At 38.3% G+C, this 13,543-nt stretch overlaps 1 protein-coding gene across 2 annotated transcripts in view; it reads left to right on the top strand.

The window, feature by feature from the left end:
- Window positions 1-13,543, top strand: part of slc66a3 (solute carrier family 66 member 3) — a 51,684-nt gene that overhangs the window by 25,547 nt on the left and 12,594 nt on the right. Inside the window, exons 5-7 of one of the 2 annotated variants that reach the window (XM_041187908.1) lie at window positions 6,363-6,483; window positions 6,969-7,010; window positions 9,136-9,232. In XM_041187908.1, coding sequence (XP_041043842.1) covers window positions 6,363-6,483; window positions 6,969-7,010; window positions 9,136-9,227 — 255 coding nt within the window. In that variant the 3' untranslated portion in view covers window positions 9,228-9,232. Of the gene's footprint in view, window positions 1-5,255; window positions 5,813-6,362; window positions 6,484-6,968; window positions 7,011-9,135; window positions 9,233-13,543 lie in introns of those variants that run through there. The other variant, XM_041187909.1, reaches the window with a different exon arrangement.

The following is a 13,543-nucleotide window of genomic DNA, read 5'->3' on the forward strand; positions in this document are numbered from 1 at the left end:
ACTCAAAAATGGACAAAACCATTGTTGTTAACAAGAGGAACTGTTCAACTAGGGGAATTCAATGTAGGTGAGCATTCCAAAACTAAAATGTATGATGTACTTAAAGGTGTTTCAGCAGCTTGAATTTTGCACTCACCACTGACATTGAAGAAAGCTGCCCATGAAGATCTAACAATCTCTGTGGTGCATTTCACCTTTCCTGGCGTTGATTTGTATCTGGTGCTGTGTTTAGGGAATCTCCAGGTGTTCAGCAATAGTGACATCATTAAGCAGGATAGGCAGCCAGTCACTTTGAAGAATTCTCACAGACAGCAAACCAGGAAGTAGGATGCAGTGATGTTCCTCCATATTTTATAAATTTTTACAGAAAGTGAAATAAAGATTGGAACACATATATTAGAAGCTGAAATAGCGAACCCATTTTCGAAAACAAAATTTTATTAGCAAACGGAATTATCATATTGGAAAAAATGGCATCACATATAAAATTAGTTTTTCAGGGCCAGAGAAATTGTTTGGCAGTTATTATGACTTAGTGCATCATTTAAAAACTCAGTTACACCTCATTAAAAATTTGTAACATTTTCAGGGGTTTTTAATAGCAATATTACAACATAAAAGGGGATGTTCAGTTTAGCTCAGTAGTTTCTAAACATTGCCACCTGCAGGGACTGCGACAGGAGACTCTGTGGAGCAGGAAATCATTGACAGCAGCTTCTGAATTTCCAAACTCAATTGAGCATGTGCAGATGACAGAAGTAGTTGTCAGTTTCACAGGGTAATGATAGTGATAATAATAAACCTGGATGTGCTGCTGAGGCTTTATAAGGCTCTGGTCAGACCACATTTAAATATTGTGAGCAATTTTGGGCCCCGTATCTCAGGAAGGATGTGCTGGCCCTGGAGAGGGCCCAGAGGAGGTTCACGAGAATGATCCCAGGAATGAAAGGCTTAATATATGAGGAATGTTTGAGGACTCTAGGTCTATACTCGATGGAGGTTAGAAGGATGAGGGGGGATCTGATTGAACCTTACAAAATACTGAAAGGCCTGGATAAAGTGAACGTGGGGAAGATGTTTCCATTAGTAGGAGAGACTAGAACCTGAGGGCACAGCCTCAGAGTAAATGGAAGACCTTTTATAATATAGATGAGGAGAAACTTCTTTTGTAGATGGTACACACTGCTGCCATTGTGCATTGGTGGTGGATGGAGTGAATGTTTGTGGATGGGATGCCAATCATGTGGGCTGCTTTGTATTGGATGGTGTCAAGCTTCTTGAGTGTTTTTGGAGCTGCACTCATCCAGGCAAGTTGGGAGTATTCTATCACACTCCTGACTTGTGCCTTGTAGCTAGTGGACAGGCTTTGGGGAGTCAGGAGGTGAGTTTCTCGTTGCAGGATTCCTAGCCTCTGACCTGCTCTTTTAGCCACAATATTCGTATAGCTAGTTCAGTTCAGTTTCTGGTCAATAGTAACTCCCAGGACTTTGATATTGGAGGATTCAGTGATGGTAATCTCATTGAATGTCAAGGGGAGATGGTGAGATTCTCTGTTGTTGGAGATGGTCATTGCCTGGCACTGGTGAGGTGTGAATGTTACTTGCCACTTGTCAGCCCAAGCCTGAGTATTGTCCAGTTCTTGCTGCATTTGGACATGGACTGTTTTAATATCTGAGGATTCACGAATGGTGCTGAACATTGTGCAAACATCAGCAAACAGCCCCACTTCTGACCCTATGATGGAAAGAAGGTCATTGATGAAGCAGCTGAAGATGGTTGGGCTGAGGACACTACCCTGAGAAACTCCTGCAGTGAAGTACTTCCAACAATCACAAACATCTTCCTTTGTGCTAGGTATGACTCCAACCAGCGGAGAGTTTTTCCCTGATTCCCAGTGACTCCAGTTTTGCTAGGGCTCCTTATTGCCACACTCTGTCAAATGCTGTCTTGATGTCAAGGGCAGTCACTCTCACCTCCCCTTGGGAGTTCAACTCTTTTGTCCATGTTTGAACCAAGGTTGTAATGAGGCCAGGAGCTGAGTGGCCCTGGCGGAACCCAAACTGGGCATCAGTGAGCAGGTTATTGCTAAGCAAGTGCTGTTTGATAGCATTGTTGATGACCCCTTCCATTACTGATGATCAAGAGAAGATTGATGGGACGGTAATTGGCTGGGTTGGATTTGTCCTGCTTTTTGCGGACGGGACATACCTGGGCAATTTTCCACATTGCTGGGTAGATGCCAGTGTTGTAGCTGTACTGGAACAGCCTGGCGAGGGGTGCGGCAAATTCTGGAGTGCCAGTCTTCAGAACTGTTGCTGGAATTCAAAATTATGGAAGGTTTGGAAACAGAAAGTGGGGAGAAACTTCCACCTGGCAAGTGCGTGAGTAATCAGAGCTCATAGATTTAAAATAATTGGCAGAAGTAGAGCGGAAAGGAGAAATTTCTTGATGCGGAGGATCTTGTTAAGATCTGGAGGGGTGGTGGAATCAGATTCCATAGGAACTTTCAAAAGGCAATTGGACATCAAGTTGAAGAGAACTGACTGACAGAGTCATGTGGAGAAGGCTGGTATGTAGGACTACATTGGACTGCTTTTTCAAAATGCCAACACAGGCATGATGGGCTGAATCGCCTCCTCTGCTGTAAGATTCAATGATGAAATTGTAAAAATTTCCCAAGCTATGTTCATCCTGGTAGAAACTGTTGATGTAAAATTTGTTCTGCAGTATCAGTCGCACAGAGAGAAGTTGTTTGTTTACTGTAGTTAATTGTGCCATTGGTTGTCAAATGTCAAGTGAGGTATGGACTCTGGAAAACTGAGTAGTTTGGTTTGCGGTATGAATAGAATACTGTGGCCTGGTTGCCTAAGAATGAGATAGCGCAGGATGGGTGTCTCTTTGCTGGGTTGATCTGTCAGATATCAGATGAAAAAAAAATCTGGTATTGTGCAGACCTTTATTGATTGCTCCAGATATCACAGTTTACCCTGTGACCTAGACATTTGGAGAAAAAGCATTTTGTGTTACGTGTCCAGTTTCTAAGTTGAACAGAATAGTGGGAGGAGTGACCTTTTGAGGAATAGTTTAAAGCTGCGGTCGACATATTCAATAGGTGTGAGTGAAATAAAAATCTAGACGCTTTGAATTTTATTATGCCTCTTTTATTATGTCTTTTATAATAAAAACTGAATAATCAGAATTTCTGTAAAACTGAACTAATTAATACCATTCCGCACTGAAGCCAATTTAGGTGTGGTGGGTTTGGATTGAGTGGTGGTACGCTACAAATTCAGCACCAAATTTATACTGGTAACTATGGGCAGGATTTTCCGGTCGGCAAGTGGGGGCGGGGCCTGCTCGACGACTTGTAAAATGATGCGTGATGACGTCGGGCAGAACTCCTGACGTGACCGCGCCCCATTTAAATGTTCAGGTAGGCGGGGGCGCAGCAAAATCAGCTGCGCGCCCGCCGACATGTCAATGGCCAATTGAGGCCATTGACAGAGTCATTAGAGTAATTAATGGACCTGCCTGTCCAATGTTAAGGTTGGCGGGCAGGCCAGGAGCCCTGGCGGGCATTAGAAGAAGCATGAAAACTCATCCACGGATGGGATGAGGTTTCATGTAGGTTTCTAAAAATTTAATTAAAGTTTTTTTTAAAAGTTATGGACATGTCCCAACTCATGTCAGGGATTTTTTTTTTTCTATTTTTAATCATTTGTACATTAGAGCTGATCTCCCTGAGGCAGCACTTAGCCTCAGGGAGATGAGTGCGTTCCTTCGTGCACATGCGCGAAAGAGCGCACTCTTGGGTTTAGGGATTTCCCCCCCAGCCCGCACAGGGAGCGCATAGCGCTTCCGTGCGGACGTCACGCTAGGCGGGCCTTAATTGGCCCACCCACATAAAATGGCAGCACGGCCCCTGATCGGGGGTGCCGATTGGCGGCACACCTCCGCGTGCCTGCACTTCAACTTCCTGCCCTATGTATTTGTTGCAGAGGGAGCACATTCCTCTGACATAACCCCATTTAGTGTTCACAGTAAGCAATCCAGCGAAGAGCCTCACAGCTTTGAAGTTTCTCTTCTGTTTCCAAATCCTTTCTCACTGTGCCTGCTTTCTTGCTTTTTCTTTCCCCTCCTGTCTACAAGTATCCACAGCCTTTTGTTTAGTGTATGCTATACTAATATCAGTAAGTACCTGTAATTGCATCTCACCCTCTTGTATCAATCCACACCTAGCTGGAAGATTTTTGTTCCCAAATACTCCTGCTTGTAGAGCACTTACTAAATAAGCTGCTGTTTGAAGGCTTGCACCCTCATCGAATCAAAAATTGGGCTAAACTAAAATCTGTCAATTAGTAGTACCTTGGTGAATTTTCTACTGGTAGTTTTGTGATCCCAGGAACTGTTGGAGTCTATTTAGGAAGATATCTGTTTTGCTATTATTGTCTGTGGCAAAAGTAGATATCCTAATTTATGTAAAGTTAGAACTAGGCTAACTTGGTTCTTTTGCATTAAAAATAGTCAGCCAGTCTGGCTATATGCTGTGCCATTTTTTGCCAATGCACTTACTCATTTTGTGTAACTTTGCATTGATGTAAACTATAAATTGTGTTGAATAAGTAGCAAAGAAAAGATTTAAGTGTGGATATGACAAAAACTGGAAATTTTCCAAATGCTGTGATCCCAGGAAGTTAATGTAATTTTTAATGATTAATGATTATTTTTGTTATCTCTCTCAAAAAAGCAATTGGATGAAGCATCATTGAAAATCACCCATACAAACTGTCTTCATCATATAGCCCCAGTGATTAATCCCAAACAATTCCCTGACATGGTTACAGCATGATCGTTTAATTTTTAGTTTTGCAAATTGAATGACTGAAAATGGTAATATTTATTTCTAAATATAGTTCTTCCTTCTATCAATGATAACATTTCAGGATGAGACATATTTCATTATTTCATACAGGTCCAAAACTGTATCAAATGCATTTTTGTTCCAAGTAGCTTTATGTATTTTAACTATGGAAAAAAGATCTGCTTTAGGCTCATTGTTAATCTTTTGGCACAAATTAAAATGGGAAATTAGAAAACCATTAAGTTAATAGATGGTGTTTAGAAATTGATTGTCCAACCATCCTTTTATTTTTCTACCTGTGTCTCCATTTCTTTTTTCTTACTTGCTGTTTTATTCTATTTTTCTTGTCTTAACTTTTTCTCGTGTTTTTGTTTACTATTCTCTGCCCACAAAGGCTAGAAAGGTGGACATTGGAAGATGGGGAAGTCCTGAAGTGGAATACAAGTGACGATGTCAGGCTTCAACCTTAGCAAGATGGTTTTCACCAATGGGGATACCTAGGGATGTGGAATGAGATCAACTATAGCTGCTTTTAAGGTGTCAGATTTGGCTCAGTGGTACCACTCTTGCTTCTGAATCAGAAGGTTGTGGGGTCAAGTTCCCATCCAGAAATTTGAGCACGTACTATAAACTAAAACTTCAGTACAGCACTGAGTGACTGCTATCTTTTGGAAGAGACGTTAAACCGAGGCCCCGCCTGCCCCCTCAGTTGGACGTGAAAGATCCCATGGTACTTTTCAAAGAAGAGCAGGAGGTTCTCTCCGGTGTCCTGACTGATATTTATTCCTGAACCAACATCATTTGAAAAAGGTTATTTGGCCATTACCTCATTCCCTTTTGTGGGACCTTATTGTGCCACATTCCTACAATATTGGCTACTCTTCAAAAGTACTTCATTGACTGCAGAGTGCTTTTGGACATCCTGAGGTCATGAACGAAGTTATATATAAAAGCAAGTACTTTCTTCTTTCTTGACTTTTAAACAGTATTTTTAAAACCATTATATAATCAACTCATTATCTTTATAAGCATCTGACTGTCTTTTCCAGTATAATTTCTCTAATTGTCATATTCCACTTGAGTTCAGTCCAACAATCATTGTTATTATCAAGTCATAACTTTACAAATTATCCAATTGATATAACCAGCAGCAATAAAGGCATTTTGTTGGTAACCCTATTGTGCCAAAATTCACAAAATCCAATGAATCACGAACCATTGAGTAACTTGATGAGATAATTTTTGTTCTCTCCTTAGTAGTTGGACTAAGAATAGCTTTGCCAGTGATATTCTGCATGCCCTCTTGACCTGCAATGGATATGTTTGCATGCATGTGTACGTGGAACGACCCTACAGATAACAAACAGGGAATTTTTTTTCAAACAGTAGCATCTGACTGTCTCAAGTTTAGATTTCCTTTGGGCAAATAAAGTGCCTGGGGATTGATTAGATATTTTGATTAAATTTTTAATGATTAACACAAGTCCTCTTTTTGTTATAGAATTTGTCCACGTGTATCAGTGCATTAAGTAAATATGCCCAACTTCAGTCTTTGTGGAAGACACATGACTCTGATCGAGTCAGTGCCCTGACATGGAGTTTTGCAATCTATACAGTATGCAGTAAGTGTGACTATAAATTGAATCTTGCTTCTCTAAAAACACATTTTAACAATATCCTGGCTTTTTCTAAGACCTTAGAAAGGGATTGTACATTTTCAGTTTTACTTGTATTTCAACTTTGATAATTCCGTAGGACTCAAAAGCTAGAACTGGGGGTTGGTAGAGATTATAGAGGGCTGAGACCAGAGAGAGATTTAAACATGACAGTGAAAATTTTAACTATGAGGTGGTCTGGAGACAAGGAAGGTTAATGCACAGGAGTTACAAGCAAACAAGATGTTTGGGTGGGATAGGATACCTGCAGGAGACTTTTGGATGGAGCCTGGAAGGATAGCCAGGAGATCATTGGAATAGATGACCCTGGTGACATAAAGGTGCAGTAGTTGAATGTTGGAAATTTTAAGACATGGTGCCTGTGTAATTCCACAATAGTCAGCAGTGGAGAATTTGATGCATTTACTAATAATTTTATTATTCTTGTACAGCAAGAATCTTCACCACACTGATGACCACCCAGGACATTGCAGGTGAATAGATTTTACGTAATTACCAAGTAATTCTAACTGTAAATTTCTAATTTTCAGAATTCCTACGTTTAAACATATTAATATGTTGGCAGTAGCAGTTATGGTCACCAAAACGAAACTAACTTGGAGGTTTTTTTTGAATGGAAGTATCTTTCACATGCCACTAAAACTGAGCATTTATGCCCTAAGACGAGATACAACCAAAAAAGTAGTAACTCTTTACACTGTGATGTAAGGTATTACTCTCCCATTCCTAAGTTGTGCATAAAGGGCATTGGTTACCAGATGAGTGAAGTGATTCCTAAAATAACTAATCAAAGTGATTAATATCACAATCATAGTAACTATTCCCTTCCAACCATTCTACCAAAATAACATTTATTCGGCATACACCCAAGTAACCCACTTATTGAAACAGCAGTATGTAATTCTGTACAGAAATGGCTCCTGGATTCAATTCTTCCACTTTGCTGAGTTCCATAATGCAGCTGCGAAGGATTGCCTAGTGGAAGCAAAAAAACCTTCCATAGCGGAGTGGGCTTGTATGTTATCTGTTACTGTTGCACGATGATCCCAGCCCATTGCAGCCATATCAAAAGGCAGCCTTAAGTTGTTTTGGCCAGTGGATTCCAACTGCAACTTCCATCACTGCATCCGATTCTCGTAATCAGCCTTTCTCTCATAAGATGAGTATCATACCTCTCACTTATTAGCTGAAGGACTTCATATAACCATGAGTTAAGTTAACAAGCCAGCAGGTGTCTAGATATCAGTTATTTCTAGAGTTAGTCACTATGACTCATCCTATTTCTGGGATTGTCTGGTAGTGTGCTTTTGGTTGTTTGAAAAAACTTTAAAAGAAATATCATCTTTTCATTTGAGTAACACCTTGCAGTCAAATTTTTTCTTTTTGAAATATATGTGTACAAATTCCATTCTGTTCTCAATTCTGATCTTAGACCTGCACTCTTAACAAATAGTAGAGCCAATAACTTATCTCCTTTTTGCCTAGTGTTTATAAAGGATGTTCCACAAGTCTGGAAATGTTTGTTTCAGTAAAGGGCTTCCATATATGTATCTATACAAAGGATTTGCTTTCATGCATTATAATTCAGTCTCAAAAGTTGTTTTTAAGTTGTCATTTCATATTTTTATCTGACCTGCAGCCAGAAATTTACAAGCACCATTCAACTTAATAACTTCCCTCAAGAAATTGGAGTTGTATTTGATTGCTTTCAGGTTATGTTTAGTTAGACCAATTATTAGAATTTGTGCTCAGTAAGTGAAAGTTTAAAACCAGCACCTCATGCATATGCTACTAATGGAGCACAATATGTATTCCATGGTATAATGCGCCTTACTGGGAGATCAGCTCATAACCACACCCTATGCATTATATTGAAGCTGATATTCTATAAATCATTGTCACATTGAGATTTCTGATCATTTTTCCATAGAAATGATTTTTTTAAAAAGGTGCATTTAGGTGTTTTGAGTTTTAGAATATAAGTTTAAAATGCCTGCAGCTATTTATATTCCAACCAGATATTTATGATAGCCCAGTACAACTGGATCATTAGACAAGCTGTAATTCTCACCCGTGTCTCCCAGCCAACATTCTCATTGTAGGGGCTTATAATGCCTCTAAGCTTTGAAGTTAGCTTCAAAAGGGAGTATCTTTAATGAGCAGCTCCTCTGGCTAGATGCTGATTAGAAGTAGTGAAATAAAGCAGCTTATTGATTTCTATCTGGCCTCGTTGCCCTAAATGTTTGCTTTCAGAAAACCTAAAGAGGTATTCATGATAAAGACATAAGTATCCATCCAGCTCACAAAGGGATGATATAGTTACGTTCTTGGGCTTATTCTATTGTGTAAGATACAGGGCAGCATGAGTCAAACCCCTATAATGTAACATTCTGACTGATTATGGTAGTGGCTGACACCACTGGACCCAAGAAGGCACCTATGGAATGCTTGTGTGCTTTACATAAATGCAAATTAAAATACAATAATCTTTTTGATTATTACAAACTTCTGTTGTAGAAGCAAAGGCTTGATTTTTATGCATGGTCTGTAATGATGCTTTAAAGGCGCATCTTATAATGGTTTTAATTTTCTTTCCAGTGCTTATACGTTACGCTGTTATTGGTGTGTTGAATATATGGGTTTTGACCACCATCATTTACTACAGGAAGGCTGGAAAGAAAAAGGAATAAACATGGTAAGGAGCAGTGCCCTGGCCAACTGGTTTTCTGGATTGAATCAAAAATCCTGCATTGGTGACAATCGGTGAAGAACACTTTAGTCATTATTCTATTGTAATATGATGCAAAGACAACCAACCCAAATATGCTGAAGGAATTTTGGATTTGCCCAATAAATGCTGATTTCATTTTTTTAATATAAATTATGTGCTGTGGGTTTGGCCGTTGATTTGAACCCTTGGCAGAGTGTAGGAGTGAGTAGGTTCTATTGTGGAACGAACCAAGGACAGAAACTGATTAAAGGACAAGGCAGGCATCTCTTTATTCAGTTCATGTCTACTAGTCCTCAAACAGATGCCACTCAGATTTACTGTAGCCAGCAGTTAAGTGGATGAGGATAAACCGTTGTCATGAACCAATTGCTTTAAACCTTACTGTTTGGAAATTGCACAGCTAACCTAAGTAAAATGAAAAATAGATCAAGGCCCTTATTACATTAGATATAGCTAAATAATAATATTGTAACAGTTATAAACACAAGTGCTAGTTTTCATCTTCTAACCTTTAAGTCAAGGGGTGTGTAAACCCTTTGGGTATGGATCATAGCTGTTTACCACAAAACCCCAGAAGTCCATTTAAGCAAATACAATAATAAACTGAATTAAAGATACACTTTATTGAAGACATTACTTTTTGTATTCACGAAAGCTAATAAAATTAAACTTATGCTGTTATTTTACTTGTAAAAACATTTAATTTGAATTGCAGCATAATTAGTGTGTCACACAATACTGATTCTGGTATTCAATCACGTAGGTGGTGAAATTCCAGAGCTTCCTCCTGTGATGATGTTGCTGTAACTTTGAATGCAAATGTGGTTTTATTGAAAAATTGTGGTGGTGCAGCGGGAAAAGCTCTGAGGATATTCATTCCCCTTGTTTATAATCTGAGCCATGCCACAGTTAACCACTCTCAAGGAAACATTTGCATCAAGTAGTTGTGCGAGATATCTAATGACCTCAGGCAAAATTGGGTCAGTCGTGAGCAATTTTCAAAAATGTAAGACAAAGTACAGTGATGGTAGTCTCATTAAGTAGCCCAATAGTGGCAGGGTGATTATGAGTAGGATTGCATGATCTTTAGGCCTTTGGAGGAATGGTCCAAGAAGAGGAAACAGAAATAAGAGCGAGCAGATAGTTGAAGCATGGTTATGGCAGAATAGATATTAGAGGAAAATAGCACCAAGGAAAACATTGAAGCTGTGTATCCTTTTACAACACAGAGTGAAAAGCAACAAGCATTAGAAGATTGATTAATTATGCCAATGAGAAAGCAATGGGACCACATAGAAAAACCCAAAAGCACAAAGTAGGAGAGTTGTGTTAAGAATGTATAATGGACTTGATCTTCTGCAATTTCAGAACTGTTAAAGGGCAACCCTATACAATATACAAATAGAAACAGACTTCCCATTATGGATTTATCTTAAGAAAATTAGTTTTTAGATGCAAAAGAATGTGTATGGAGGTAAAAGGGCACAGGTGGCTGGTTGGTTATTTAAATATCATGCTGTTGATTTCATGATATTTAAATATCATGCTGTTGTTTTACCTTGGCTGGCAAGGTTTCCCAGGCCGCCACCTCTCTGCATTCATCTCCGATGTCCCTTCTGGCCTTTGATTTTTGCCTGCCCTCCATCACACCTTGTGATTGCACTTCCTGCCTCCGAACCCACGAACCTTAGGTCTTCAATTGTTGTCTGGCTTCTGGTCCTCTAATCCCCAATCTTTCTAATCCCTCCCCTTCACTTCTGTCAAAGGCCTCCTCACTCATTAAAGTGCCTACCTTTCAATCTGGCTAGTAGCAGCCAGGAAACAAGGGGGGAAAAAAGGGTCTTCTAGGTTTCCTGACCATAAAAGAGCAGCCCTGGATTCACCATTATGTTGAGGCTGTGGTTTCTAAAGATGATTTGTCAATCCTCGTGTCAATTCCTGTGCACTGTTAGCTGTCCAGCAAAAGAGACACACTCCTCTGTTTTGACTGTAGATACAGAATGCTAGGGTAACTTTGGAGGGGATGCCGAATACACCAATTGCCACTAGCACTGTGCAACTCATTGCAAAAGCAGGATTAAACAGGTATTTCTAAAGAAGGTGAAGTTAGTTGTAGGGTACAGAAACAGAATAGCAGACCCCCGAGGATTTAAAAAATGAGAGACGTCAGTAGTTTGAGGTATGGACATAATACGCCTGGTATATGTCTTCAGTTCATAGAAACAAATTACTTCTGATATCTAGAACAATAGAAACTCAAATGTGAATGAGAATCTAAAGAGTAAAATCAGCATGGAAAAGTAGTAAATACAATCTGTAAAGAAATCAAAACATATTGTATAGAGTTTAGATGTTTTCAAAATAATTTATGTGCACTCCTTCCAAATATGTGCTCAGCAGCTCTCGATACAAGGGATGGTGCAGTAATGTGGCGAGTAATACATAGTTTTATTTATTGTGTTAGTTCCTAGTTGTTATTTGACAAAGCATTAATGACCTTAAAGTATAACAAAATGCAGACTATTTTCCATAAAACATATGGGATCTTGTGCATAGATTGTAAGTATGAAAACAATATGGTCAGGGAATATGACATTTGCAATATTTTCAGTGTTGACAGCTGCTGGGATCAGAGGTATGAAGTGATCCTACCAAGTTATTAGAAACTCAGTTATTAAAAGTTTGAATATTTTTTAAAAAATTGAAAAATAAGTGGCCTTAAATAAAGAAGTCCAACAGCAAAAAAAAATTAACATCTAATGTTATTAAAGGTTTAAAAAGTTAGTTTTTTGATGATTAATTCATATTTAACTTCTCATATTTTACTTTTGTTTAAATAATGTTTTACTCAAGTTCTAAATTCAGTGTAGCATGCAGATATTTAATAGAAAGTTTTGTTCTGTGGTATTTACGTGTCATAAGTAACAGAAACCAATCACAATTTTTCTTCCCAACAGAAAACATTCCTAGGGAAGTAAATAGTTTTCAGCTCTGCATTTTTTATAATTAATATTGTGGCTAGATTTTAAAGTATTTAGTAACTACTAAATATTTAATTAATTTTAGCAACAAAATTGTTTTGCATTTTTCCAATTATGCTATGAATTGATCTAGCGTAAGCCAAGACAGACTTCTGAAAGCCATCACAAAACCTTTACAATTAATAAATTTAGAACCTGATTTGAGGTGGACAGGAAAACATAACCATTAAATTCTTCAATTTCTCAATCACTAGGCAGCCACTTAATAGGTTGGAAAAGAAATATAAACACAGTAGATGCTTTTGTTTTGATAAGTGATTAATTCAGATCTAGCTGTTTATCAATTCCAGTATCATAAATGAGTAATGCAACTAACTGCCTTCACTTAACGTACCTTGTATTTTACATTTGGCACAAGAAAATTGTATATGCTGGAAATGCTGGCTCACCAGTTAGTTAAGATAAATAGCACTCTGCTGTGTTTCCACAGGTGTAGCTATACATATTGGGTGGTGACTTAATGCAAATTATTTAAAGTTTTTTTCCCCCAATACTAGGTTAAAATACGAGTTGTGCAAAATTCACAAAGTAACTTTTTAATGTAATTTCATGCTTGTATTCTTGTAAGTAGCTCTAAATATTAATACAGATAAGAAAGAGAGTGCAGATCACTGAAGGATCAGGTAGCTTGCTTTTGTATTTTGCTCCATTTCGAAGTTTTGTATACAAACAATAGAAATACAATAATTAGTAAATATGGAACCTAAACAATATATTAGTTTGTATCATTGTATGAAAACTCACTTGTACAATGTAATATTTTTCATGTGACTGACTATTTTTACATAAACTTATGACCAGAACTAATCATTGTGTACGTCATCTTCTCCAATACCATCTGCCTCCATGTCCTACATTTTGTTGAACAGGTTATGATAACAGCTCTCACCATTTACTATTCTAGGTTTACTTCTGCTTTATAGATTATCGTAGTGATCCTGTATTTTTGAATCACAATTTATTTTGGCATTGCTGAGAAGAAATTATCATTCACCTGGTTAAGAGACATAATTACATTGAAAAATTTCTATCACTTCCCATATATCTTGGTTCATTATGTAGTGTAGGGAGGCAATGCTATGTTTCTGGACTGAAACCTTTGAAAGATGAAAATATGGAAGTACAACTCCCATCAGCAGAAGATACAGGTGTACCACTGTCTAAAAGGTAATTGATTACAGTCAGGTTCACTAGTCAGACTATATTAGAATCACAATGATATAGGGCACAGGAG

The sequence above is a fragment of the Carcharodon carcharias genome, chromosome 5 (assembly GCF_017639515.1).
Source record: "Carcharodon carcharias isolate sCarCar2 chromosome 5, sCarCar2.pri, whole genome shotgun sequence".
In the NCBI taxonomy this organism is placed as follows: Eukaryota; Metazoa; Chordata; class Chondrichthyes; order Lamniformes; family Lamnidae; genus Carcharodon; species Carcharodon carcharias.